The sequence below is a fragment of the Pituophis catenifer genome, unplaced genomic scaffold (genome assembly GCF_029215685.1).
Source record: "Pituophis catenifer annectens isolate HBS135680 unplaced genomic scaffold, rPitCat1.0.hap2 SCAF_2, whole genome shotgun sequence".
Lineage (NCBI taxonomy): Eukaryota > Metazoa > Chordata > Lepidosauria > Squamata > Colubridae > Pituophis > Pituophis catenifer.
Genome location: NW_027256882.1, coordinates 180,785,936 through 180,811,769, shown reverse-complemented (window position 1 = coordinate 180,811,769; position 25,834 = coordinate 180,785,936). Strand labels below are relative to the sequence as shown.

Here is a 25,834-nt window from a genome sequence, read left to right as displayed (position 1 = left end):
TTTCAGTCTCTTACAAAATTAATATACATTAAATATCTATATGAAACACAAATGTTTAAGTTATTTAAAATCTTTGGTTGCCAATTTTTGGTAGTTAAGTTTCTTCTCAAGTAAAACATTTGTCCAAAAGATTTTTATTTCTCAAAAGTTTTAACCACCCTTTTAAAACTGAGTCATTAAAAAAAAACCACACACACTTGAATGGGGCAGACAAGTCAGGGTAGGCTTCTCATCCAGACAGTGAATACCAACATGTATAATGCCTGAACCAAACTTGTAAATTTACTCATTCATAATAAAAAATACTTCGTTATCTTTTTATTTCTCACTCTCTGGAACAGTTACTGCAGCACATCACACACTGCTTCTGTTGCCCTGGATGTTTCATTCACATGTGCTTGGACCACAGACTTCCGAAAGCTTTATTTATTTTTCCTATTAAATTGCATCCCACTAACACTTCAATCAGCACACAGTAACAGTGCTTTTTCACGGATACAGATATCTCAAAGTTGCCCACCTGTCTTCAAGATATACTTACGACAGAGGTACTATAATGAGGAACGGTCCGTTGATTCGTTTGTGCTCCATGAGGTATGTAATTAAAGCAATGGTCTGGATTGTCTTACCCAGGCCCATTTCATCAGCCAGGATGCCATTGAGATTATTATTGTACAATGATACCAGCCATTCTAAACCTTTGATCTATGGACAGGAAAAAGAAACACAAAAACATTAGAGAGCCTACAAAAAGAAAATGGTGGCCTTGTTCTACAGAGCAGCTCAAAAGACTGAATTTTAACATCTAGGCTCAGCCAAACAGTAAGGACCTGCTCTCTTGACTCTTACCTGATACTGTTTGAGGACACCGTTCACCATGAGGGATGACTGTTTGTCCACCCTTTCAGTGACTGCATGAGCCACAGCATAGTAAGACTGCAACCCCCTTGCCAGGGCCTGAGACACACCATATTCATCATCAACATCTTGCTTGGCATTTCTAAGAAAAGATTTTAAGGGAATCAGAAAGATAGAATGGGAGTGTTAATTTTACTGCTGGTATAATTGCTGTCTTAGACGAGTTCAAAGGAGATTAATTCTTGCTATGTGTGGGAGACCAGAAAAAACCCCACAAGGATTGACTTATCTTTTAGGGTTTGATTGTGTAAGTATGCTGTTTTTTTGGAAATACTTACAGTTTAAAAAATCACTTGACAGATTATCCCTCCTCGCTACTATCTATTTTAGGGGCAGAGCCATGGAGGTTTACATTCTCTACTTTAGTTCTGAGGCTTCAATTTCTTAGAAAAATTTTTTTTGGGCCTTTGGACAACTGGCAGCTCAGATCTGCTCTGGATTCGTCCTCTCTGGTTTGGGATGAATATGACTAAAGTTCTAGCTTTGTGAAAGGAAAAGGGGTGTCAGTAACATAATGGGGAATGTTAACAGCTAAATACTGTACTACACTATTGATTCTTTCTTTCAGGATCATTCAGGAATCTGTTTTCCTGCTGAGTGACTGACTGGAATCTCCAGTGAAGTTACTCGGTTCCAGACTGATTGTGCCTGGAACCTCTGAATAATACCTAAAGTTGGGGATATTTCCCATCACTGTCTACTACAGTCTTCCTAGTTCTTTCTTGCAGAAAGGCCTGGGGAAGAACCAGAGAATGCAGATGGTCTTGGTGAGAGCTGCTCCACTTCAAGGAAGCAAAGCTTGGTCCTTGTTGCTAGGCGGCACATGTTCTCCTTATGGTAACCATGGAACCATTAAAGAGTGACAGACAGAATGGACTATTTTTTTTCTTGTTCTCTTCAAGCCTTCCCAAATCAACAGTCCTTTATTATGTATAATTACATAACTTTTCATTTATTATTAATTGCTAAGGAGAATTGCTGTCAAGCAAAAGAAGGCATCTATAATAAAGAATAGTTCTAATTTCAGAACCTAGGATCCACAGCAGCATCTATTTTTGCATTAATATGAAGATGAAGAAGAAGAGCAATGCCTGGTATAGCATCTTTCTTAACAGCTACCCTACTACAGTAATTATGCAATTGTGCTTAGCCATTTTGCTACTCCTTTGCAATAGAGACTGAGAGAGGGGGCGGGGAGGGAGAGAGAGGGAGGGAGGGAAAGAGAGAATCATCTACCTTATCTCTTTCTTTTTCTGCTATTTTGTATTTTGCCAGGCTATAATCCCCTAGGAACTATTCCTCCTAGGGAACCAAGGGGAATGCAAACCCCTAATTGGCTTCCAAATCCTACTTTTTCCAAGGCAGAAGATGGGCCTTTTCCAGTGTGAGCTGCCCTCCTTCACTTAGGGGAGATGTTCCATATGCACCCACCCTCCTTTTTTACCTCTGTTTAAAGAGAATGCCAAAAGAAGCAGCTGACCAAAAACAAAAAGAACAACAACCCACCACTATATGAGTCTTACTCAATAATGTGCCTTGCATCCACTTCTGATACATCATCACTGTCTGGATCTGGAATCTTTTTCTTCTCCTCTACAGGCAGAGCAGACTGAGCAGGCTGAGGCTGTTCTTCCTCTTCCTCCTGCCACAAACCAAAATAACTTAATGTAACTTATAATAACTTGCCACTGAAGGATCACCCCATCAGTTCTGCTCATTTGCCTTCTCCTTCAGTCCCTTCAAGATGTTAGCAGCAGCAGCAGCAGCAAAAAAAAAAAGGGGGAGGGGGGGCTCCAGGGCTATCCATTCCCTTAAAATGTTTCTTTTTAAGCTGTCTGTTATAAGAATTTTCTAACATTTTGTCCCTGGATATGCATTTTCTTCTCTTTCCACATCATTCCTTTTTTTTCTTTTGTGACATTTTTAGACGGAAATAGGGACCATCCAATTGTAACTGATCTCAAAAAAATTCTCAGGCTGTTTTGGGATGAAGATTGGGGTAAAAACTGAGAACAGTTCAAGTCACTTTTAGCTCCTCACTATACAACCATTAACCAAACAAAAGGGAAAACACTTTACATAAATAATAACAAGGCATTAAATGCCTGCATTAGAAACAATATAGTCTTAATTAAGAAAGGAGACTGCAGAAGGATTTATACCATTACATTCCGCCTCACACAAAAGGATGTATCTTAGATTGTGTGTGTGTGTCTAATTATTTTTTGTGATTAGAAATACAGATAGGCAATTAGTACTGGCTCCCTGCACTGTCTTTGCTTAAAGTTCAGCTATGTTTGCTAGAATATTGTGTCTTCTTTACTCCTTTCCCATGTAATTTTTCACATGCATCTCCGCTTATAATGGTACAATGCAAGGAAAAGAATAACTCATTGAAGATACAGTTTAATCCTGCTGATTTACACTATACTTAAGTGAAAAAAGCAAAATTTAATAGGAAGTAGGAACTGCTAGTTAAGTTCTGTTTTCATGATGACAAGACAAGATGACAAGAAGGCTCTATCTGAATATAGGTAAGATTAGATAAAATACATCAAATGGTTCTTATCAAAATTCTTTTCAATTCAGGATAAAAAATGCTTCAAATATAGCACATATGTCTTATTTTGATCTAAACAGATCAAATGGATCAAGAGAACATTCCTCCTCACCTCTTCTTCCTCCTCTGATCCGCTTTCTTCGCTGTCAGATCTTGGTGCTACTTCATATCTATTTAAATAATTATGACATTGTGAATTATTATAGAGAAATACCTCTGACAAGCCAAGTCAGTTAGAATCACTCCTTCCTTCAGAATCATTGGGAAACTGGGAGAAAGATGAAGGAAGAAGGAAAAAGGAAGATGAATTCAGTTCGGTCTAATGGTTAAGATACTAGGCTAGAAACCAGGAAAATATGAATTCTAGTCCCAACTTAGTCAGGAAAGCTGGCTGGGTGATCTTGGGCCAGTCATTCTCTCAGCCCAACTCATCTGAGCTGCTAGCTTGCTTTGATAACAGGTGAACTTGCTTTGACTCCAGACAAAGAGTCCATTGCAACTTCAGCAAGTTCTTTAGCAACGCATACAGGCTACAGTCTTCACAAGCTTGAGGGCACCCACTTCACTGCATTGCTATGATTATTTTTTGGGGAAAAAATGCACAGAATATACATATTGCATGTCGCTTTTCTTAGGGAAAATATAACAGTGAATTCTGCAAGCAACTTACCCAGGATTCATTTCTAACCAGGTATCCAGCTGTCCAGCCTTTGGTGCATCTGTGCCAGTAAGAATTTTCCCACTTTCAACATGAATCACTTTCACAGGGAGGTCACTCATTTGGCTGGTTTCATCTAAAGGCTGAAGAAATAAAAAAAAAATGTTAAAATGTATTTTTCACATAAAATATGATTCTAAAGCAGTACAATTCTAATCTCATTTAATATTAGACCTCAGGAAATGGAGGAGGAAGGAAAAAAAAGATTGTATAATGGTTAACCGTATGGCGAGGTTACTGCCACTGCATAAAAGGACTGTCAGAAGGCTTGCATGAATATCTTCGGTGAGGTACAAACAAAACTGTACTCTCTATTAGTGATTACTGAATGACTACAGAAAAAATGTATATCAGATGTATCATCCCTTGCTTTTTTTAAATGAATGCAAAAACATTTCATCAGTAGAGAAATAATAACTGGTATAGATTGCAAGATTTATTTAATGATTTATTTAATCTTTAATAAAATAAAAATGTAATCTTTTGATACTTGTCCTTGGTCAGAAATGCCTAAATCGTTTCAATTAACTGCAATTTCACTCATTCAGTTCAAAAGAACGACAAAAAGAAAAAGAAACCTTCAGAAACCACGACTGAATTGGAAAGGTTTATAACAGAACATTCAGAACACCTGCTAGGATTTATTCATAAGTTATTACCAAAATATGATTCAGAAGCAGAGATTGAACAATTAAATGGATGCACAATTTAAACAGGGCAACTGATATGCAACAGTGGGACTATCAGTGGAAGATAAGTATCAAATTTACTGTGAGGAGAAATTCATAATAGGAGAAAACAGATGCACAATGTTTTGTTGGCATATTTATTGATTATAACTCTGTATATGGACTTATACAACATCAGAATAGTTGGGTTTTGTTAACATAAGGCTTTAAAATACCAAATTTTTGCCTATTCCATAGCAAATGTTTGCCTGGTTCATTATAATACAGCCAGACTTTCTGAGAGAGAAAATTCTATTAATTGCTTATTCTGACTGATTTTTTAAATAATATGAGCTACCATATTCAGTTATTTATTTATTAATTAAAAGTTTTTTTTTAATTAATTAAAAGCTGCAATGCTCAAAATAAGACTGTCAGTGGCTTTGTTATTACAAAATTGACTGGACTGAATAATGGTTTAAAAGTGCTCAATAGGTATTTTTATATGCAGTATTATTTTATATACTATATTTCCAAATATCTGTTAAAATATTTTTAAAAGAATAAAATGTGTCTATAAGAGGAAGCAGAGGAAAAAATGGCATTGCTTAATTGTAAACAAACAAACAAAAGGTAAGCACTTTTTGTCCTCTGAAGCTGTCTCCAACCCCAAGATTATATTGGTAAAATTTGGGAGCAGAGTGCAAACCTTAATACATCTTTGTTAAGTGAGGAGTTATCAAAATGATAAGCGGTCATTTTTAGAACTTGTCTTAAGTATTAAGAATATGACATTACCAGAGCAAACTAGATCCAGGGGAGCTTATGCCTGTGAAGGTGGGAGAATAATACACTTGCAATCAAAGGCACAATGTGGCTCTTCCATCTTTCCTTCCTGAAGATTTTTTTTTTTACTGTCCATACGGGATGGATAAAGTAATGGGACAGCAGCACAGGTTACAAATTTGACAACAGTGTTGACCTCAATAAGAATCTATCTTTAACATAGGACAAATACTTGCCAATACATCTGAACAGACATTACAAACATTGGCTGGCTAAGCTGGTACATAGGATAACCTGGGCATGCTGTTTATCAAAGTGGCTCATAGCTTTCACCAACCTTAGCCAACCTGTTAGCACTTAAAGAACAGATTAATTGGGCACGACTGACTGCTTCAAAAATGTTCCTATGGTAGTTAAGTATATTATGGTTCTGTTCCAATCAATGTCTTTATTTGCATGTGTAGATACTTGCAAACATATGCAAATGTTCCTTTCTTCCTTAGATTTTTCTATCACCTTTGTTCCAGGAATTCACAGTGTCATCCACAGTTCTCCTTCTAGTTTTTTCCCCGTAACAACACTGTTGTGAGGTAGGCTAGATTGAGAGAGAATGAATGGTCCAAACTCACACATTGAACACTACCTTCCTTCTATCTGGCAATGTGTAACTGGGCAGTCCTATTTGTTGAAGCCACTATTTTTGCTGATAATACTGATGAGTAAATGAAGTATCACAGTTTTTGCCAGAATGCAGTAATTTTTAACTGTCAGGATATTCATGATATAAACTGGACTAGAAAATATGTATTCCCATAGTGCGATTTAAATTTTTGTACTATTGGTTCTGTGGGCGTGGCTTGGTGGTGGTGGGTCATGGGGGGGGCAACTTGCTGTGAATGACATTGAGTTGGCCATGCCCACAGTCACATGATTCACCACCAAGCCATGCCCACAGAACTAGCAGAAAAGGCAGCTCCTGCGGCCTGCCCCTTTATGGTCCCTCCCTCCCCCTCGTGTCGAAGTACCTTAAAGGGACACCGCAGTACAGCTACCTTCCGAGCAGCTCTACTGTGATGCTGTCCCTCCAGTGCAGTAGGCCATTCTCCTGGCCAGGTCTGGCAATGTAGTGCTGCCACGTATGCGCACCACTTCCCCGACCCGGGCAGAGGCTCCAGGGCCTCGGGGAATGGCGCATCCCCGAGTCCGACCCGAGGCGAAGGGCAAGCGGGCGGCATGCTTACCTTTGGTGAGCAGAGCGGGCGAGGTGTGGAGGCAAGGCAATTAACTGGGCCGCATGGCAAAGGCAACATATATAGGGTGGCCAGGCAGGGCCAGCCAGAGGTGGTATTTGCCAGTTTGGCGAACCAGTTAAAATTTCCGCTACCAGTTCACCTGAACTGGTCTGAACCAGCTGAATACCACCTCTGATGTATTCCTACAAGAAACGTTGAGGAGAATCCACGAATTGGTGAAATTTTGATCCACCAATTGTAGCCTCTAAGCAATCTTCAATGCCAGCTGCTTGTATCAGTCCATTCCACTTGCTAGTCCAAATACAAGCAGTTTCCCTACCATAAGAAAGCAGGTACTCATTGTGCAATAAAATCCATACACAATTTTATAGCTACAATTAAATTAGTTTGGGAGGAGGGAATCTTACTTCACCATCAGGTCCAATTGCTGGAGTCTGTCCTTCCGCAACCTCAGCCTTCTAAAAGAAATGAAGATCAGGAAAAACATCTATTACAATGGAGATAAGTATTTTATAACAGAGAAGTATTTGAAAGGCATTTAGGTTACTTTTTCCAGTTTTAATGCACAAAGAACCAACATTTTCTTTCTGGCATTAATTTAGATATTTGGACTTCTATATCATTAATGTAGAGAGGTTTATTTAAATATATTATTTTCATTTGGAAGTGCTCTGGTTCAGTTTTCTAATAAATTTTGTAGGTGGGCAATGCAGCATCAGTAGACACCATAGTTTAATGACATCTCAAATTGGTGCCAACATTTACAAATAAAAACATAAAAGATGTATTATTAAATGTGGCAGAAATTTCAGCCGCTGGAAGACTGACATGGGACACATCTCAAATCAAAGATTTACGCAGGGGTTGCCTCTGAGTGATTTCACTGATCCGAACAGGTTGATTTAACTCACTTACCTTCTTTTTCTTCTTCTTCTTCTTCTCCTTTGCCACCTGTGCAGCCTTGTGCTGTCTCACCAGTTCTGTGAGGTTGGCCACATATTCATCTGTCTGCTGAAGCAGGTAGGCTAAGCGTTTATCTTTCTTTTGATCAATAAGCTTTCGGTACCCTTCTTCATCCTCAGCCTGTAAAATACACAGGCACAAGTTATAATTTTCTGAAATTATACTGGGAGCATTCATGTAAACAATCAGTCAGATTCATTCTACACACGGACATGAAAAATCCATACCATCAACCGGCGCATTCTCTCCTTCTCAATTCTCTCGTTCTCCTTCTTTTGTTCACGTTCTGTATTTGCATGATAAGTGGCCACAGCCTTTGTCAGCTTCTGAATCTTGCCGGTGACTGATCGATGGTATTCTTTGAAATCCTTGGCATGCTGGAGAATGCTGTTGAGGTACTCCTATAAAAAGAACAATTATTGCCTTAATGAATGAGCCATGCATGGGTTAGGGCAGTGTTTCTCAACTTCAGCGACTTTAAAGCTGTGTGGCTTTCAACTCCCAGAATTCCCCAGCCAACATGGCTGACTGGGGAATTTTGGGAACTGAGGTCCACGCAGTTTAAAGTTGCTGAGATTACACTGGATTAGAGCTTGTTTGTATCACAAGCATGGTATCAGTAATTACACAGTATGCTGGTGTTAAATCCTTATTCAAAGATTTGGAAGGTGTTTCACTGGCCACAGCCTAAGGCACATTTAGCTCATCCACATTTGACAATGGTTAGCTATTGTCCAAATATACATCTTCGTATCCTGTATTTATTATAATATATTTATTAAAAAGCTAATAATAAATATATTACATTGATTATTTATCCACTCTGGCATCCTATTACAGGTTGTCCTTAACTTACAACCATTTGTTTAGCGACTGTTCAAAGTTACCATGGCATTGAAAAAAGTGACTTACAATTGGTCTTCACACTTACGACTTCAGCAACATCCTTACAGTCACATGAGCAAAATTTGGGAGTTTAGCACCAGCCTGAATTTACAATGGTTGCAGCATCCCAGGGTCATGCAATTGCCATGTGTGACCAACAAGTCAATGAGGGAAGCCAGATTTGCTTAACAACTGCAAGGTACATTTAACAACTTCAGTGAGCCACTTAACAACTGCGGCAAAAAAAGCTTGTAAAACCTGGCATGATTCACTTAACAACTGCCTTGCTTAATCCATGGAAACTGTGGTCCCAACTGTGGTTGCAAGCTGAGGCTATCTGAATAAATGCCACTTTTTCAAATTAAAGTAGAAACCATAGGTACCTGATGTTTTTGCCGACGTTTTCTTTCTTGTTCAATCTTCTGCTGTTTTTCCAACTTCTCAGTGATGCGAGCTTCCCGTAAGGATTGCCGTTTGCTACGCTTATATGCCTTAGCGTTCAGTGCTGTTTCCAGGGCAGTATCCCTTCTCATACAGACCACAACTTCTTGTCGCAGCTGTGGAACAAAGTTTTAAAAGAAAAGTATATGCCAATTGAGAATAAAGTGTGGTCCAATCAAATGCTTCGCTTACTGTATACATTAACTGAAACATTTTATGTTGTCTCTGTTTGTTGTCAAATATTGGAATCAATGTTAAAATTTAAACATCTGTATTTTACATCACCAAAGATAATGAGGAATACTTCTGAAAAAGAGTTCACTATACCTGACACATCTCTGAGAACAGATTTTTTCTGTTGCTTTTCCATAGTTTAAACTATTTAAACTAATTAAGTGTACTGAACTCTGCCTGGATGCAAAAGAAAAACACAACACCCATCGAACTATCCTTCTGAAAAGTAGAACAAGAATGGGTACTGACAAGCAACATAAGACAAAAATATAAAACTGATTCTAAAAATGTATGTGGGGGAAAGAGAGTAACAAAAAGTAGCAAAGTGTTGAAATAGGAACACGTCTCAGTTCCAATTCGGTCCCTAAAACAACACTCAGACAATTTATGTGAAACCTGGCATTGTTAATACGCTACCGCTGTACTCTGGCTAAAAGAACATTTACATTTAAATATTATGTATATTTTATGTAATTTACTTTCCTTTTCTCAGAGGCACATTATTTGGATTGGGTGGCCTTACAAATCTAATAAAATAAATAAAAGAAGGCTATTACAGAGAAACCAGCCAGCCAAAGCCACTACAGAAGGACTAGACATGTTCTCTAGCTTGAGTTGCAAAGGGGCTTCTTTATTAAAATCTACTTCACTTCTGTCCTTGCTTTTCTAGACTCACGCTGCTGCGAAGATCTACTCATGTCAAAATGTACCAAAAGCTTAATGAACAAAATGAAACACAAAACCCTCTGGGCCAGCAAAGCCACTATGATTTTTTTATGCATGCCGTTGTTTTCTATATTCCAAATGCCTGTGAAATTACCCCACCCGTTCAGTAGGGATCATTTCAGAGGGCTGAGATCGAAGAGGATGGTCCACTGACATGTGAAACTGAAAATACTCCGCTGCAACTGAAAATACAGGATCACTCAGTCTCACGAGAAGAACTATCTGCAAAGCCGCTTGGCACTTATTTAGGTAAGCCCCATTAAGGGGAGAACATTTTAAGAGTTTCTATAAGAATTTTATTTAAAGGAAGCTACTCAAGCATAAGCTTCATTCTGCATATACAATATATGCTAACTCTGGAGATGACTGATTTAATTTCAGCATTCAAAGGTGTCCTGAGTAACAAAATTTCAGCAGTGCATCACCAACCTGTCTCTGGAAATTTAGCAGTCGTAGGGCTTTAAGTTCAATGGTTGCTTTGGTTCGCAGATCTCCAGCCAGGGACCCAGGAAGATTTTCAAGTTCTTGGATTCTATGAGCAATGCGAGCCTGCAAGCTGTAGACAAGAGATTAGGACACCCAGTGAGCTTCAGCGTGAAGGATTGTATACATCAAACAAAAGATATCCAAGAAATCCAGTGCTGATCTCCGAAAACACTTGTTCCCAATACGGTGCCTTAGGAATGATGGGAATTTTAATTCAAAGCATTTGAAGGGCACTGCTTTGAGAAGGTCACATTTAATGTCCAATAGCTAAAGGTGAGACAAGGGACACTAGTTCAGGACTTGGGGGTTCCTTGAATACTTGGGGGTTCCATGAAAGACTAAAAATAACAAACCCCCTCTCCCCGCCCCCAAAATCCCTGAATGTAGCCAGGGACATACATAGCAAGTTTTCTTAGATACAGCAGAAAGGCTATGTTCCAAGTAATAGAATCTACCCTCGGCAACCAGATAGCTTTTAATAAATTGCTAAATTTATAATGCTGTCTTGGTGCCAAACAGGATTTACCTATTCCCTGTAGCTTGGTTACTTAATACAGTTAACATGAAAGCTAACCATAACATCAACAAGACCATTCATTCAAATTAACGTCACCCAAATGTCCTATCAGGGCAGAACCAGCAATGTTGCTATTGAAAGCCATAGTTTTACCGGTATTCTCTCTCTTGAAGGATTTCAACTGGATCAAGTCCTCTTGGCTTCTGGATTGGAGTGATACGGTTCTGCTTCTGATGGAACTGCACCATTGGGGCAGGTTGGGCTGGTTGCCCGGGTGACTGAGTTTGGGGAGGCATGACAGGGGATGCTGCTGGAGGTACCGCTGGGGGTGCTGGTGAAGGACGGCCTGTTGGCTGAGGAGGAATCAGTTTCTGAGGTGTGCTAGTAGGGGCTGCAGCATTTGCCATTGGTCCTGTTAAAGAACAATGTTAGGAAGATGTTTGTGGGGTTCCTTCATATACAAACCTGGGGGCATATATGCAAAATAATAAAGCAGGCTGTTGGCTTTGCTGTTGCTGCAACGTTGGAAAATTAGGCAGGCAGATTTCTTTTCTTTTTCCTCACGAAAAAAGGTAGGTGCAAACAATGGGAAATTTAGGGAAAAAGAGGAGAGTTCAAGATTTTAAAACACAAAAGAAAAAAGCTCTATTTAACTAGGGAATTGTAATAATTGAGATACTATTAATTGTATATTGTATTGAAAGCAGAAATGGTTAAGTTGTGGTTTGGAGGAATATATGGGGGAAATTATTTGGTTTATTATTATTGGTAAATATAATTAATTGATTTGTAAGAAATTGGATTGCATGGAAATAATTGGAATATCCATGTTCATATTGATTAATATACAAAAAAGGTAGTTATATAACTAAGTGATTTATATTAAAATGTTGAATTTATATTAAACAACTGTAATATTACATAATTAACCAATGTGAGGATGGATATAGAAATAGATGACAATGGGAAGGGGTATAATATAGAATAGAAGGGAAAAATTGAATTTGATTAAGATTAGAGATGAGGATGAAGGGTAATATTGGTTTTTTACAAAAATAGATGAGGAATAAATATGGCAAAAAGGAAATATAGAAATTGTAAATTTAATTGAAATGACTAAACACTGTTTAAATTTATGAACCGGCCAAATACTCTGTTCAAAGAAAATACATTGTATGTTTGTATGTGTGTTTCTAATTATTGTTATTTATTCATATTTGTTCTCTTTTATTCTTTAAAGTTTAACAATTCATTCTTTATCTTAATATCTTTATATGTGTTTGGGGTTGGCTTTCTTCCCTTTCATCTTTTTTATTGTACAGCAATCTTTCTCCTCAAACCTACCACCTCTCTCTTTTCTTTCCTTCTTACTTCCTCACCCTCTTCTTCTCCTCCCTACTTCCTCTTCCTTTCTCCTTCTCCTCCTCTCTTCCTCCCTCTCTTACCCTCACTCCTACCTTCATCCCTCTCTATTGCTGTATCCTTTTATGCATATGGACTACTCAGAGGGCTGAAAAAGTTATTTCTGACTGGTCCTCGCACTTTTGACCAGTCCTCGAACTTACGACTGTCCTCACATTTTACGTTTTTGCCCTATCTTGTCACCATAGTGAAGAGAAGCAGTTGTGAAATGAGTGACACGGTTGTTAAGAATGCTACAATGGGCATAAATGATGACCAGTCATAAGTGCGAAGACCGGTCAAAAGTGCGAGGACCTGTCAAAAATCATTTTTTTCAGCCCTCTGGGTAGTCCTTTTGTGCATATGGACTACTCAGAGGGCTGAAAAAGTTATTTTTGACTGGTCCTCACACTTTTGACCAGATCTCGAATTTACAACTATCCTCATATTTTACGTTTTTTGCCCTATTTTATCAGCATGGTGAAAAGAAGCAGTTGTAAAATGAGTGACATGGTTGTTAAGAATGCTGCACGGGCATAAATGTGAGGATGGTCATAAGTGTGAGGACCAGTCAAAAGTGCAAGGACCTGTCAGAAATGACTTTTTTCAGCTCTCTGAGTAGTCCCTATACACATAGCCATGCCCACCCGGTCACATGACCAGCTAGCCAGCCCACAAAGTAAGCTACGCCCACAGAACCGGTAGTAAAAAAAATTAGAACCCACCCCTGGTTGGGGGTCACCACAACATGAGGAATTGTATTAAAGGGTCGCGGTATTAGGAAGGTTGAGAACCAATGATCTAGAAGTACTTATGGCCTGGATTATTTTGCAAGGCTGACAGACACCTGTCCTCAAACACAGTAACTTTTGTGGCAATTTTCAGACTAGTGACATATTTTCAAGCACTAAAAGTCATATGGGTATCACTGAAAAAAGGTGACATGGTAGCCTCTTACAGCAAAAGCCAGGCTGAGGCTTGGAAGCCTTTAATAATTGAGATGCGAATGAAGCAATGTAGCAATGAAAAGTCCCCCAATCCACAGCCTTACCTTCCGGCCAGGGCTTGGGTGGTCCACCAGGGGGCTGCCCAGGCATTCCTGGAGGAACTCCTGAGGGTCCAGGAGGGGGCATATTAGGCCCTCCCATACCTGTGAAGTCATGGGAAAGAATAGGAACACCATTAAGCTTTTCACTCCTCTGATCTAAGCAAAGGAAAGACATCCCAGAAGAGACCTAGGAGAACCTCACCCTAGATGGGTCTCAAAGACTTCAGCGTAACTCACCATGAGGTCTGTTGTAGTTTGGAGGTGTTGGTCCAGGTGCAGGCCCTGGTCCTTGCACTGGTCCTGTTCCAGATACAGAAGGTGGAGGTAGAGTTGGCATTTGCTGCTGCATTCCAGGCATTGGCCTTTTTCCCTGCACAGCCATGTGAAGATGGTCGGGCAACGGCTGCCCTCTGGCAAGCATCTTGTAGGCCATGATCTGAGCCCTCAATTGATGCAGCTGATTCTGGTTAAAAGGAGTTGGGCCTCGATTCTGCTGCCCTAATGCTTGGGGGTCAGTACCATCTAATGGGACTCCACCAGGGCCAGATGGCATCTGGGGGCCAGAAGAAGGGCCATTAGCTGGAACTGGACTTGATGCATGCTCGGAACCACCAAGTGGAGAAGGGTAACCTGAAAAAGGGCAAGACAAAAGGAGAAAAGAAATGAAAATGGGAGAGAGAAAGAAAGCTTAATTTGCTTTGTACTTTCCACAATCAAGGATAAATCAATTTTATCTGGAGCACCTGCTTGCATTTTAGTAGACAAGGGTTGGTAGAAGGATGGTATATTTTGGGTTTCTTTTTGTAAAATAAATGATGACGTGGAGTAATATGTCATGTGTTGTTCATCTGAGGTTGTATTTACCTAGTTTTAAGAACTGCTAAAGACCAGATGATTTTTATTATGTCCTGATATGCAAAACCATAGAACTCAAAGAGGGTGTACTTTTTTTTTCACAAGACTATATAGTCATTCCAAAAGGATATAACTTTACTTATGAGAATAAGGAAACCACTCCTCAGGTTGAATCTTACCTTCAATATGTTGAGGGCCAGTATTTACAGCAGAGAGAACCTCCTTCTTGCAGGCTTAGAAAATGTGGCTCTAAATTACACAAAAATTCTTTACAGACAGAGAAAGCTTCTTGTAGAAGTTAAGTTATGAAGAACCAGAAGGGTAGAAGAAGGGGATTTAATTGTAGAACAAATGCTACATTTAACCAGCAATGTGCTTTACACAAATCCTGAAAGCATACCATACCTTGAGAATGCTGATCCATTGGACTTGGTGGGGGTCCCATTCCTGTGTGCCCACCAGCCCTCATTCCCATGCCCTTCATTTGACTGTAACGAGGATCTTCAGATATTCCCTTTTCATGCATGGAATCCATTGGCTGCAATAATACAAAGCCCACATAAAGAACTCCTCTAAACAAATTTGTTCCAATGGAAGAACTAAATATCCACAGAATAGTCAGCAAATACTCAGATGACCCGAGAGTTAAACAAGACTCAAATAAACTAGAGAGACCAAGCTCAAATGCCATGCCCTCTTCCTTAGAAGTAAGTCTCATTAAACATAACTGCATTTATTTCTTAGCTGACATGTATGAGATTATACTTTTAATGTCCTATTTATATTTACATGATAAATGTATTGACTATTAATCAGCAGTTGCTAAATAAACTTGAAATGGACACATTTTTTAAGATTGTATGGTGATTAAGAGTTGACATAGATTTGAAGGCACATAATGAATGAAATAAATCCAATATATAAATGAAAATATATTGTAGATCCAAGTCATATTCAACTCAAATTACATTTGTGTGATATTTTAAATAAAGTTCGTTATTATACATGTTACATTTTTTACTCTTGTCCTCCATGTCTTCGTAACTACACTCAGCATCCTTTTTATGGTTTACACTGACATGTGATAAACGTGTCACAGTAAACCACAAGAGAGCTGCTGACTAGGTTAAGGAGCCATGCAAAAGACAATAAGGAGGCATTCACACTAACCAACCAGGGTGATTTAATACATTGTGCACATACACTCACTATCTAGCTCCCAGAATTCACAAATACTAAATTGTGGAAAATTGATATATGTATATATCTAGTGGTGGGATTCAGCCAATTCGCACCACTTCGGGAGAACCAGTTGTTAACTTTCTGAGCAGTTTGGTGAACTGGTTGTTGGAAGAAATCATTAGGGCAGAGAACCAGTTGTTAAATTATTTGAATCCCACCACTGTATATATCATGCATGTGAGATTTTGGACTACCTTCTCAATAGCACATTACTAGACGGCAAAGGCCTTATTTATAAACATGTATTTTATACAACCTCTTTCCTCTGCCTTTCTCACTCCAGGAAATATATTATTTCATTTACCGTATATTTTGGTCTATAAGATGCACTTTTCCTCTCCAAAAATGAATAGAAATGTCTGTGCGTCTTATAGATCAAATGTTAACGAAGCCCCTCCCCACCAGCCCCCACCCTTCGGCCTCTGCCTCCCAGCAATTTGCCTCCTTGCAGCAAACAGCAAACAGCCTGGTCAGCTTCAGCACAACTTGATTTAGCACAAGCAGCTGATTGGCAGTTGGATCAGCCTCTCGGAATATCGCCAATCAGCTGTTCCAGGCTGCGGAGATCATTGTTGCCCATCACCGCCGCCTATTGCCGCCTCCACGTGCTCCATTTTGGGCCGAAAACAGGGTGCACGGAGCCCGAAAACAGGATGCCTGGAGGCCGAAATGGGGCATGTGGATGCGGTAATAGATTGCAGCGGTGATCCCCGCAGCCTGGAATAGCTAATCGGTGGTATTCTGGAAGGCCTATCCAACCACCAATCAGCTGCTAGTGCTAAATCAGGCTGTGCTGAATCTGACCAGGCTGTTTGCTGCTTGCTGCAAGGAGTCAAATTGCTGGGAGGCAGAGGCAGATTTTTTTTTCTTGTTTTCCTCCTCAAAAGCCAGATGTGTCTTATAGTCCAAAATATGGTACATATGTGCACCTTTAGTGTGCTGGTTTCATATAACTTTGCATCCCAAGACCAGTATTATCTCTCACAGGATGTTAAAGTATTTGGCTTGGCATTTTGTTAATAGCTTCTAGTATTATTATGATATTCACTCTTACTGCCCTAACATAAACCTGTACAACCCTTCTCAGTGATGGCTCTTGTTTCTATCACAGAACACTATCTCCCTATTATATATATATTTTAAAGAACTTCAGAAAGGCATTTGGGAACAAATAAAGATCACAATGGCTCCCCCTCCCCAAAATGGTGGTGCATCAGAGCAGTGATTGTCTTAAATGTAGTTCTTAATAAGCTACTCAGTGGTTTCAGAAATGGAGTAGCATTTCTGAAACCACTGAGCAACTTATTAAGAACTATATTTAAGACAATCACTGCTCTGATGCATCACCATTCTTTGGCTTCTATGGAGTAGCATAGAAGCCAAAGAAATCAATAAAATATAGTCCAAAGTAATATAACAAAAGCAACTTGTAACACTCACAATCCTATTACAGGTAGTCCTCGACTTATGACATTCATTTAATGATTTTTCAATATAATAGTACTGAAAAGTGACTTATAACCAGTCCTTGCATTTACGACAATCACAGCACTCCATGCTGTACAAATTCAGGTCTTAGAACCAGCATGTATCTATGACAGTTGCAATATCCCAGGGTCATATGATTGCCGTCTGCAATCTTCCCAGCCAGTGTCTGACAAGCGGTTTTAATTGGGGAAGTCGGATTCACTAAACAAGCCCATGATTCACTTAACTACCATGGTAAAAGTTGTAAAATCAGCTCACATAACAACCGCCTTGCTTAGTGACAGACTTTCAAGTCCCAATTATGGTCATAAGTCGAGGACTACCTGTGCCTCATTATCTTGGACTGTGATCCATCAAAACAAGTGATAATATATGTAAGTGGTGATATATGTGTTAATCTCACAGTGCTGCAGAATATTTTCTTGCTTCCACGACACAAAACTAACACAGCTACTCCTTGAAAATGATTCCAATGAAGACTGTTCTCTTTGCAAAATCCTTTTTTGTGGAAAGGCATGAATGTCTCCTATTCTACAAGACTTCTACTTGGTTGCTGGTTGCACATCTTAAAAAATAAGGTTGTCACCTTCTCTTATTACAAATAGTCCTCAACTTACAACAGTATGTTCAGTGACTGTTCAAAGTTACAACAGCAGTGAAAAAGGTGACTTATAACCGTTTTTCACACAACCATTGCAGCATCCCCATGGTCACGCAATCAAAATTCAGATGCTTGGCAACTGACTCATACTTATGACAGTTGCAGTGTCCCGGGGTCATATGATCCCCTTTTGCAACCTTTGGATAAGCAAAATCAACGGGGAAGCCAGATTCACTTAGTAATAATTGTTACTAACTTAACAATTGCAGTGATTCAATTAACAACTGTGGCAAGAAAGGTTGCAACATGGGGCAAAATTCATTTAACAAATGTCTCACTTAGCCACAGAAATTTTGGGCTCAAAATTGAGGACTAATTGTATATGTTTTATTACATATAACATTTTTGGAAGGAAAAATAGGAGAGAGTTCTATGTACAGCAAGCTAAACTCCTGAATAAAATATAACACAGAAATACAACATTCCCTCCTCCCCTTGTTGAAATTTAACACTAAACAAAACATTCTGCTGTGCTACATTTCATAATAATAAAGTAACTGATCCTCCCCATTTCCTTTTCTATTTGAGTAAAGCAAACTCATCTTGTTGAAGATGTAGACAGATGAAAGAATATCAACCTCGATTACCTTATGCATCTGATGCATGTTATCCTGAGTATAACCTCCAGGCCCTTGTGGTGGTATAGAGTGCCCTGCTGATGGTGGTCCTGGGCTGGGGCCCATCATACTATGTGCAGAACCCGGGGATGGCCCAGGACTAGGGCCCAGCATAGCACCAGGAGAAGGACCAGGCCCAGGAGAAGGCCCAGGACGAGGTGTCCCTCCCATTGGAGGATCAGGAGTAGACATTTTCAGAGATGTTCAAAATAATATCCTAGTGAAAGAGAATTTATTATTAGGGGGAGTATCTGTTAATTAAATGCAATCATCATTAACAGTATGGAATAATCATAATATAGATTTTTCTAAAGATACCACCACCTGTTGTCAGGGAAAAGAAAGCACTAAAAATAAGTATTTGAAATCTTTCAAGGACTGTATTGAACAGTATTGAACTGAACTTACTCTCCTTTCAAATAAGTATCCTTGGGACATTGGGGAAAATAAAGGACTGTGTTGTCAAGCTCCCAAGTATCAATTCAAAAATCATCTACTATTTATTGATGGCAAATTCAGTGTATTTCAAAGTACAACTGCACGAAGCTGGATGACAAGATGGCAGCAAAGAGATACAGAAAATTCCAATGTTTTATTGTAACCCAGACACTTTTCCAGCTTTTTCATTATCTATATTTTTAACATAAGAGTTTATTGCAATCACAGACTGCAAAGAGTTAAAAATAAAGCACATTAAAAAAAAATAAGAATAAAAAAATTGTAACTTACTTATAAACTAAAAAGTAATTAATTTTGCATTAAAAAGCAAAATGCTTCCCAAATATAAGCAAGAAGAGAAATTTCTCTAACTGAATACTACTTCAATTTTAACTAACTTCTATTGGATCATCCACTTATAAGTGGATAAATAATTCCAAAATAAGCTATTTATGCCATGCTTTAAGTCATCTCCTTCTGCTTGTTTCTGAGCAAAGTGTGGTCTTATATACATTTAACAATTTTAAATCTTAACAAAAATTCCAACCCACCCAGGCTACCCAAGGAAATTCCAGGGAACCAAAATGAGCTGTATTTCCATGAACAACTGAACTCCAGCAGCTGAATTACATTGTCCCTCCATATATTACACTAACAGCAGGCTTCCTCTGCTTAAAGGCAGCCTGCTTATGGAAATGGATATTTTGTGATATACTTGGAGACTAGTTCCCTGCAGGGATGCATACAACAGGCCAGAACTGTATGATGGTTAATGCAAGCTCCTGCTTACACTTTTCGTAAGTTATTGCAAAAGAAATCATGGTATATATCTCTTTCGGATATTAAACGAAAGTGTTCCACTGCACCAAAACATTAGGTGGTGGTCTTTATTTCCATTCTACTATTTCTACCTGGTTTTCTTATTGCATTTTCTCTCATTCAGGCCAAAATCCACTTGCAGTCATGCCCAGAAACATCCCATTCCAAAACATAAACATAGACCAAATGTTATATTTTAATCAAAAGCTTCAGGTGAAAGAATGATTAGCTTGTATTTATAAGAAAAAGTAAAACCTTTTGAGTAAAAAATTGAGTGATCTCAATCATTCAAAGTGGCTAACAAGTGAAACAAATTAAGATCAATTACATTATATCTAAAATTTAGATATCTAAGCATTTAAAATTTTATCTAAATATGCTCTTTCCATTATTTTAATAAATACTTTTTTCAATTTTAACCCATTAAGTTGTTGATGTTACACAAAATATATCACTGAAATACCTTCTATTTATATTTAAAAAAATTGGAAACAGGGCATTCTTTGCTTTCACGTACCTGGGAAAGTCAATGTGTCAATTAATTCATAACATCAGTCCCGTATAGTGATGCGAGGTCTCTGCCTCTTCCCAGTACCTATTCCAATTCTGTTGGGGGGGAAAAACCTGTACTTATTCTTCTATTCAAAATATCTGCAATCTGTCAGTTTCAAATTGTGAAACAGTCACCATCTGCCTGTCCAGGATTATGCCCAACACTAAAGGTTACAACATTACAGTTCTGAAAATCAGTTCATTCAACCTGATGAACCCAAAATAGGGAGTAACAGTACACATACACATATACCATTTGAAATATATTTGCAACATCAGTCCAAAAAGAAAGAAGACAATCCTTTCTTTGAAGTACTGAATAAACTCTATCATCTTCTAGCAGTAGGGAGGATGAGAGTTGTTAATTAACACAACTGGAGGTTATCTGGTTGGGAAAGGGTGAATTTAAATAGTACAGGGGTGTCAAACTCAAGGTCTGGGGGCCGGATCTGGCCTGTGGAGTGCTTAGATCTGACCTGCGGGGCCGCTCTGGAAAAAGCGAAGGACTGGCCCACAGTGCCTCTGCCGGTGAAAATGTTTTCATTGGCAGAGGGTTGCAGGAAGCTGTTGAAGATGAAAACAGAGCTCAGGAGCCCATTTTCTCTGGCAGAGTGCTCGGGCCACCACAGGTGCCCCCGACACACGTGACATCGAGCTGGCTACGCCGATTCTGGCCATGCCTACTCCACCCCCCCCAAGTCAAACACAGCCCTGATAGGGCCCTCAATGAAATCGAGTTAGACACCCCGCTCTAGTATCTCTACTGACAGCCAGTTAAACGAATCAAGCTAAAAACTAGACTATGAGTTCCAGTTCCACTAGATTATGAGTTCCAGTTTCAGCTAGCTGGATGACTTTGGGCGAGTCACTGTCTCTCAGCCCAAGGAAAGAGGTAAAGGCAAACTGCTTCCAAACTCTTGTAAAAAAAATTGTGAGGACTTGTGCAGGCAACTGCCACGTGTCAAGATTAACTCAAAGGCACACCCAATAAGAATCTATACTGGACTAGACAAGTAATATTCATATGAAGAAAAACATAATATTATATGCATCACTTAAATATTATTTTGAAAGAAACCACACATTCCTGTGTTTATTCACATTCCACATATAGAATAGAGTGGCAGCTACATTTCTTTCTACTTTTGTTAAGTTTCTTTTAGTTTTGGTTCCAAGCAGACCATCTCACCAAGATGAGTGATCAGAATAGGTCCCATTTTGCTTGGAATGCAAACCATTCCGATAAAAGTGGAAAAAAAATACACTGAGGAACTCAATAAAGTAATATTAAGATATATTTGGCAAGGGAAAAAAGCAAGAATAAGTTTAAAAATGCTGCAAGATGCAAAGAATAGAGGCGGCTTTGGGCTACCAAATTGGGAATTGTATTACCAGGCTGCGGTTTTATATGGTTCACCCATATAGAATGGATTGTATTGAGGAATACAAGACTACTGACTTTGGAGGGGCACGATTTGCAATTGGGCTGGCATGCCTTCTTGTGGTATGGGAAAAATAAAATACATAGTTATTTCCAAAGACATTATATTAGGAATGCATTATTGTTAGTGTGGGAAAAAACTAGAGAACAACATTATTTGAGGATATCAGTCTGGCTTTCAACAATGGAAATAGTGATTCACCCAAATGTTCTTAATATGGAAAATATTGTTAGATACAAAGATATATTGAATGAAAAGGGGGAGCTCAAAACCAAACAAGAACTAAGCGATCAAGGGATTGATATGGCATGGTACTCACAAGTGCAGATACATTCTAGATATGAGAAAGATGTTAAATTATATGGATTTTATAAAGAACCAACAGAATTAGATAAGATATTAACAGGGGGTGAAAGAAAATTGATAAAGAAAATGTATAGCTACTTATCGGGTATTAAATTGGAAAGGGAACACGTGAAGGAGACAATGATAGTATGGGCAAAAAACTTTGGCTATACAATAGTGTTAAATGGCAGAAACTGTGGGACAGGAACTATAAATTAACAATATCAACTGCATATAAAGAAAATTTGTATAAGATGTTTTATAAATGGCATTTTGCACCAGCGAGGTTGGCAAAGATGTTTAAAGTTAAACCAGCTAAATGTTGGAAGTGCCACCAGATACCTGGGTCATATTATTTTATTTATTATTTATTTATTAATTTTATTTCTATACCGCCCTTCTCCCGAAGGACTCAGGGCGGTGTACAGCCTGATTAAAAGCACAAAGACAGACAAAATTTAAAAATAATTTAAATTATTAAATAATTGGCTCAATTATAAAACCCCCAAATTTAAAATCCCTTATTTAAAACCAATTAAAATCTTTACATTGATAGCCCGGCCTGGCGAAACAACAAGGTTTTGAGGGCACAGCGAAATACACGGAGATCAGAGATCTTACGAATTTCTGGGGGCAGTTCATTCCAAAGGGCAGGGGCTCCCACAGAGAAGGCCCTCCCCCTGGGTGTCGCCAGCTGACATAATTTGGCCGATGGCACCCTAAGGAGACCCTCTCTGTGGGAGCGGACTGGCCGGTGGGAGGCTACTGGTGGCAGAAGACGGTCTCGAAGGTATCCAGGTCCAATGCCATGGAGCGCTTTAAAAGTGGTAACCAACACCTTGAGTCGCACCCGGAAGACCACTGGGAGCCAGTGCAGCTCGCACAGGAGGGGTATGTGGTAGACATGTTCAAAGGCAAAAAAGTATTGGACAAAAATACATACATGGTTGGAAAAAATGATAAAGCAGCACATTGACTTAAAGCCAGAAATATTCTTGTTTGGGATTTTACCTGAAAAATATAATAAAGTGAATGCATATTTAATTATTCATATATTAACTGCAGCTAGAATTGTATTTGCACAAAATTGGGAAAGTGAAGAGATTCCCACAGATGAAAATGTGATTAGGAAAATATTAGAATGTGCAGAAATGAATAGACTAACACTAGCAATCAAGGAAAAAGAACAAACTGAATATTACATTCACATGGGACTTATTTTATCAATGGGAAACAAAAGACCATTTTAACCAAGATTAGTGAAATAAAGAAGATATGTTAAGAGAGAGAAGCAAATATTATGATTATTATGTTTAATATTATCATTTTAATACTATAGAATTAATGTTAAAGTAATGAATATTGCTGTAAATTTTGATTATTACTTTATAAAGATATCTGTACCCGGACGACACACTGTTTAATTGAAGATGGAATTATTATATTGAAAAATAAAAAAATTAATTAAAAATAAGAATACTACTGCAATATCATCTTTGTCTCTTTTTTAAAATCTTTCCTCAAAAGGAAGGAATTACAACGTAAGAAGGATTCACTACAAGTTGATTGGAAATAGTTTGCAAGAAATGTCCTTCCTATAATTCACTCTTCATTTATCACATTTATCCCTTGTACAAATCATTCTCCCAGCCAATGTCTTTCCAGTGGCCTCTTTATTTTCACACTCAGATAATACAGTACAGAGAGTTGATATCATCCCACTTGTCAATTTTAGATGGTAACCTCTCTAGGGTGAAAGACTAGCCTTGTTTTGCTTCCTTTGCTCTGCCAGTTACATATACTACCGGTAGCCTTCAACTTACAACATTTTGTTTAGGGACCATTCAAAGATATAAGGGCACTGAAAAAAGTGACTTGTGACTATTTTTCACACGACTGTTGCAGCATCCCCATGGTCATGTGATCAAAATTCAGATGCTTGGCAACTGACTCATATTTATGATGGTTACCGTGTCCTAGGGTCATGTGATCATCTTTTGGAATTTTTAACAAGCAAAATCAATGGGGACGCCGGATTCACTTAACAACCATGTTACTAACTTAACAACTGCAGTGATTCACTTAACAACTGTGACAAGAAAGTTCATAAAATGGGGCAAAAATCACTTGACAAATGTCTTGCTTATTAACAGAAATTTTGGACTCTAGCTGAAAGACTTTAAAAAGTTTTACAGGATTATATACAGTGTGGTTTCTTGCTAAAAGACAGCTAAAAGATAATGTAAGATAATGCTGAATATAATTGAATATTTCTAACAATGTAGTGACAAACAGGTTGCATTAATCTTTCCGGATGCAAAAAAAAAAAAAAAATTGACAACTTAAACTGGGCCTTTATGTTTAAAGTAGTGGAAAAGATAGATTTTGGATTGGGCTTCATACAGGATCTGAAGTCCCATCTATACCCTCCAGAAACCTGGTTAACGGAGATTTTACAAAACCATGTGAAATCCAAAAGGGAACAAGACAGGGGTGTCCTTTATCCCCTTTATTATTTATTCTAGTGTTTGAAACTGTTAAATAGAGTTATTAGACAAGATAACAGAGCAAAAGGACTACAAATTAAAGTACATAATTACAAATTACATGCATTTGCCAACGATTTGGTATTGATTGTACAAGACCCACTAGAGATCAATGAATATGTTATGAGGAAGATCAAAATGTTTGGAGAAATGGTGAATTTAAAAATAAATCAATCAAAGATGACAATACTGACTAAGAACATAAATGTAGAAGATCAGAAATAATTGGAATTTAAAATTGGAATTTAAATTGGAATTTAAAAATTTTAAAGTTATGAAAAAGGTACAGTACTTGGGGGTTACTCTTACTGAGGGAAATGCTAAGCTTTACAAAAATAATAATGTAAAATATGGAAAGAGATAAAACTGGATTTAAATAGATGGCAAAAGTTACAGTTGTCATTAATAGGAAGAATTTCAGTAATTAAAATTAATGTTTTACCTAGAACAGGGGTGTCAAACTCGATTTCATTGAGGGCTGCATCAGGGTTGTGTTTGACCCTGTGGTGGCCAAGTGCTAAGGCAGGACTTCCCTCAATCCCTCCCTCACTCTTATTATAATCTCCCTTCCTTCCTTCTTCTGCCCTTCCTTCCTTCCTTTTTTGTTTCCCTCTTCATTCTCCTCCCTTTCCCTCTTTCCTTATTTTTCCTTCCTTGCTCTCTTCCAATCTTTCCTTTTCTTTTTCGTTGTCTTTCCTCTTTCCCTTTCTCCTTTCTTGTCCTTTCTTGCATGCTCAAATGCAAAAGGGGAAACATTTCTCTTTTTGTTTTGTTTTTAGTTTTTAGTTTGTTTTGCTAACTTTGCCCCTCCCCCCCCGGCCCTGTTTTCAGCCGCGACAGCCTCCTGAAACCCTCTGCAGTGAAAACGGAGCTTGGGGGGCTGCACACGGCCCACCTGGACCCATTTCGGCCGTGTCAGCCTTCTGAAGCACTCTGGTAGCGAAAACGGAGCTCAGGGTGGACGCACACATTTTTGCTGGCAAAGGGCTGCAGCAGGCCATCCCGGCTGTAAACGGGGCCCGGGAGGGTCACACGCAGCCTTCCTGAGCTCCGTTTTTGCTAGCAGAGGCACCGTAGGCTGGTCCTTTGTTGTTTCCAGAGTGGCCCCACAGGCCAGATCCAACTACCCCATGGGCCGGATCCAGTCCATGGGCCTTGAGTTTGACACCCCTGACCTAGAATGTTATTTTTATTTCAGACTATACCAATATTGATTAGAGATTCC

General features: G+C 38.7%; 1 protein-coding gene across 5 annotated transcripts in view; it reads right to left on the bottom strand.

Annotated features, from left to right (window-relative positions):
* Positions 1 to 18,659, bottom strand: part of SMARCA4 (SWI/SNF related BAF chromatin remodeling complex subunit ATPase 4) — a 55,852-nt gene extending 37,193 nt beyond the window's left edge. For all 5 annotated transcript variants that reach the window (XM_070938232.1, XM_070938233.1, XM_070938234.1 and 2 more), the window contains exons 1-15: positions 18,438 to 18,659; positions 14,865 to 14,997; positions 13,842 to 14,234; positions 13,608 to 13,706; positions 11,309 to 11,567; positions 10,582 to 10,708; positions 9,135 to 9,308; positions 8,094 to 8,267; positions 7,819 to 7,986; positions 7,311 to 7,361; positions 4,149 to 4,279; positions 3,591 to 3,648; positions 2,442 to 2,560; positions 850 to 1,000; positions 542 to 705 (exon numbers count right to left, since the gene is read on the bottom strand). In XM_070938232.1, the coding sequence (XP_070794333.1) occupies positions 542 to 705; positions 850 to 1,000; positions 2,442 to 2,560; positions 3,591 to 3,648; positions 4,149 to 4,279; positions 7,311 to 7,361; positions 7,819 to 7,986; positions 8,094 to 8,267; positions 9,135 to 9,308; positions 10,582 to 10,708; positions 11,309 to 11,567; positions 13,608 to 13,706; positions 13,842 to 14,234; positions 14,865 to 14,997; positions 18,438 to 18,659 (2,423 nt within the window). The remainder of the gene's footprint in view (positions 1 to 541; positions 706 to 849; positions 1,001 to 2,441; positions 2,561 to 3,590; positions 3,649 to 4,148; positions 4,280 to 7,310; positions 7,362 to 7,818; positions 7,987 to 8,093; positions 8,268 to 9,134; positions 9,309 to 10,581; positions 10,709 to 11,308; positions 11,568 to 13,607; positions 13,707 to 13,841; positions 14,235 to 14,864; positions 14,998 to 18,437) is intronic.
* Positions 18,660 to 25,834: the final 7,175 nt, after the last annotated feature.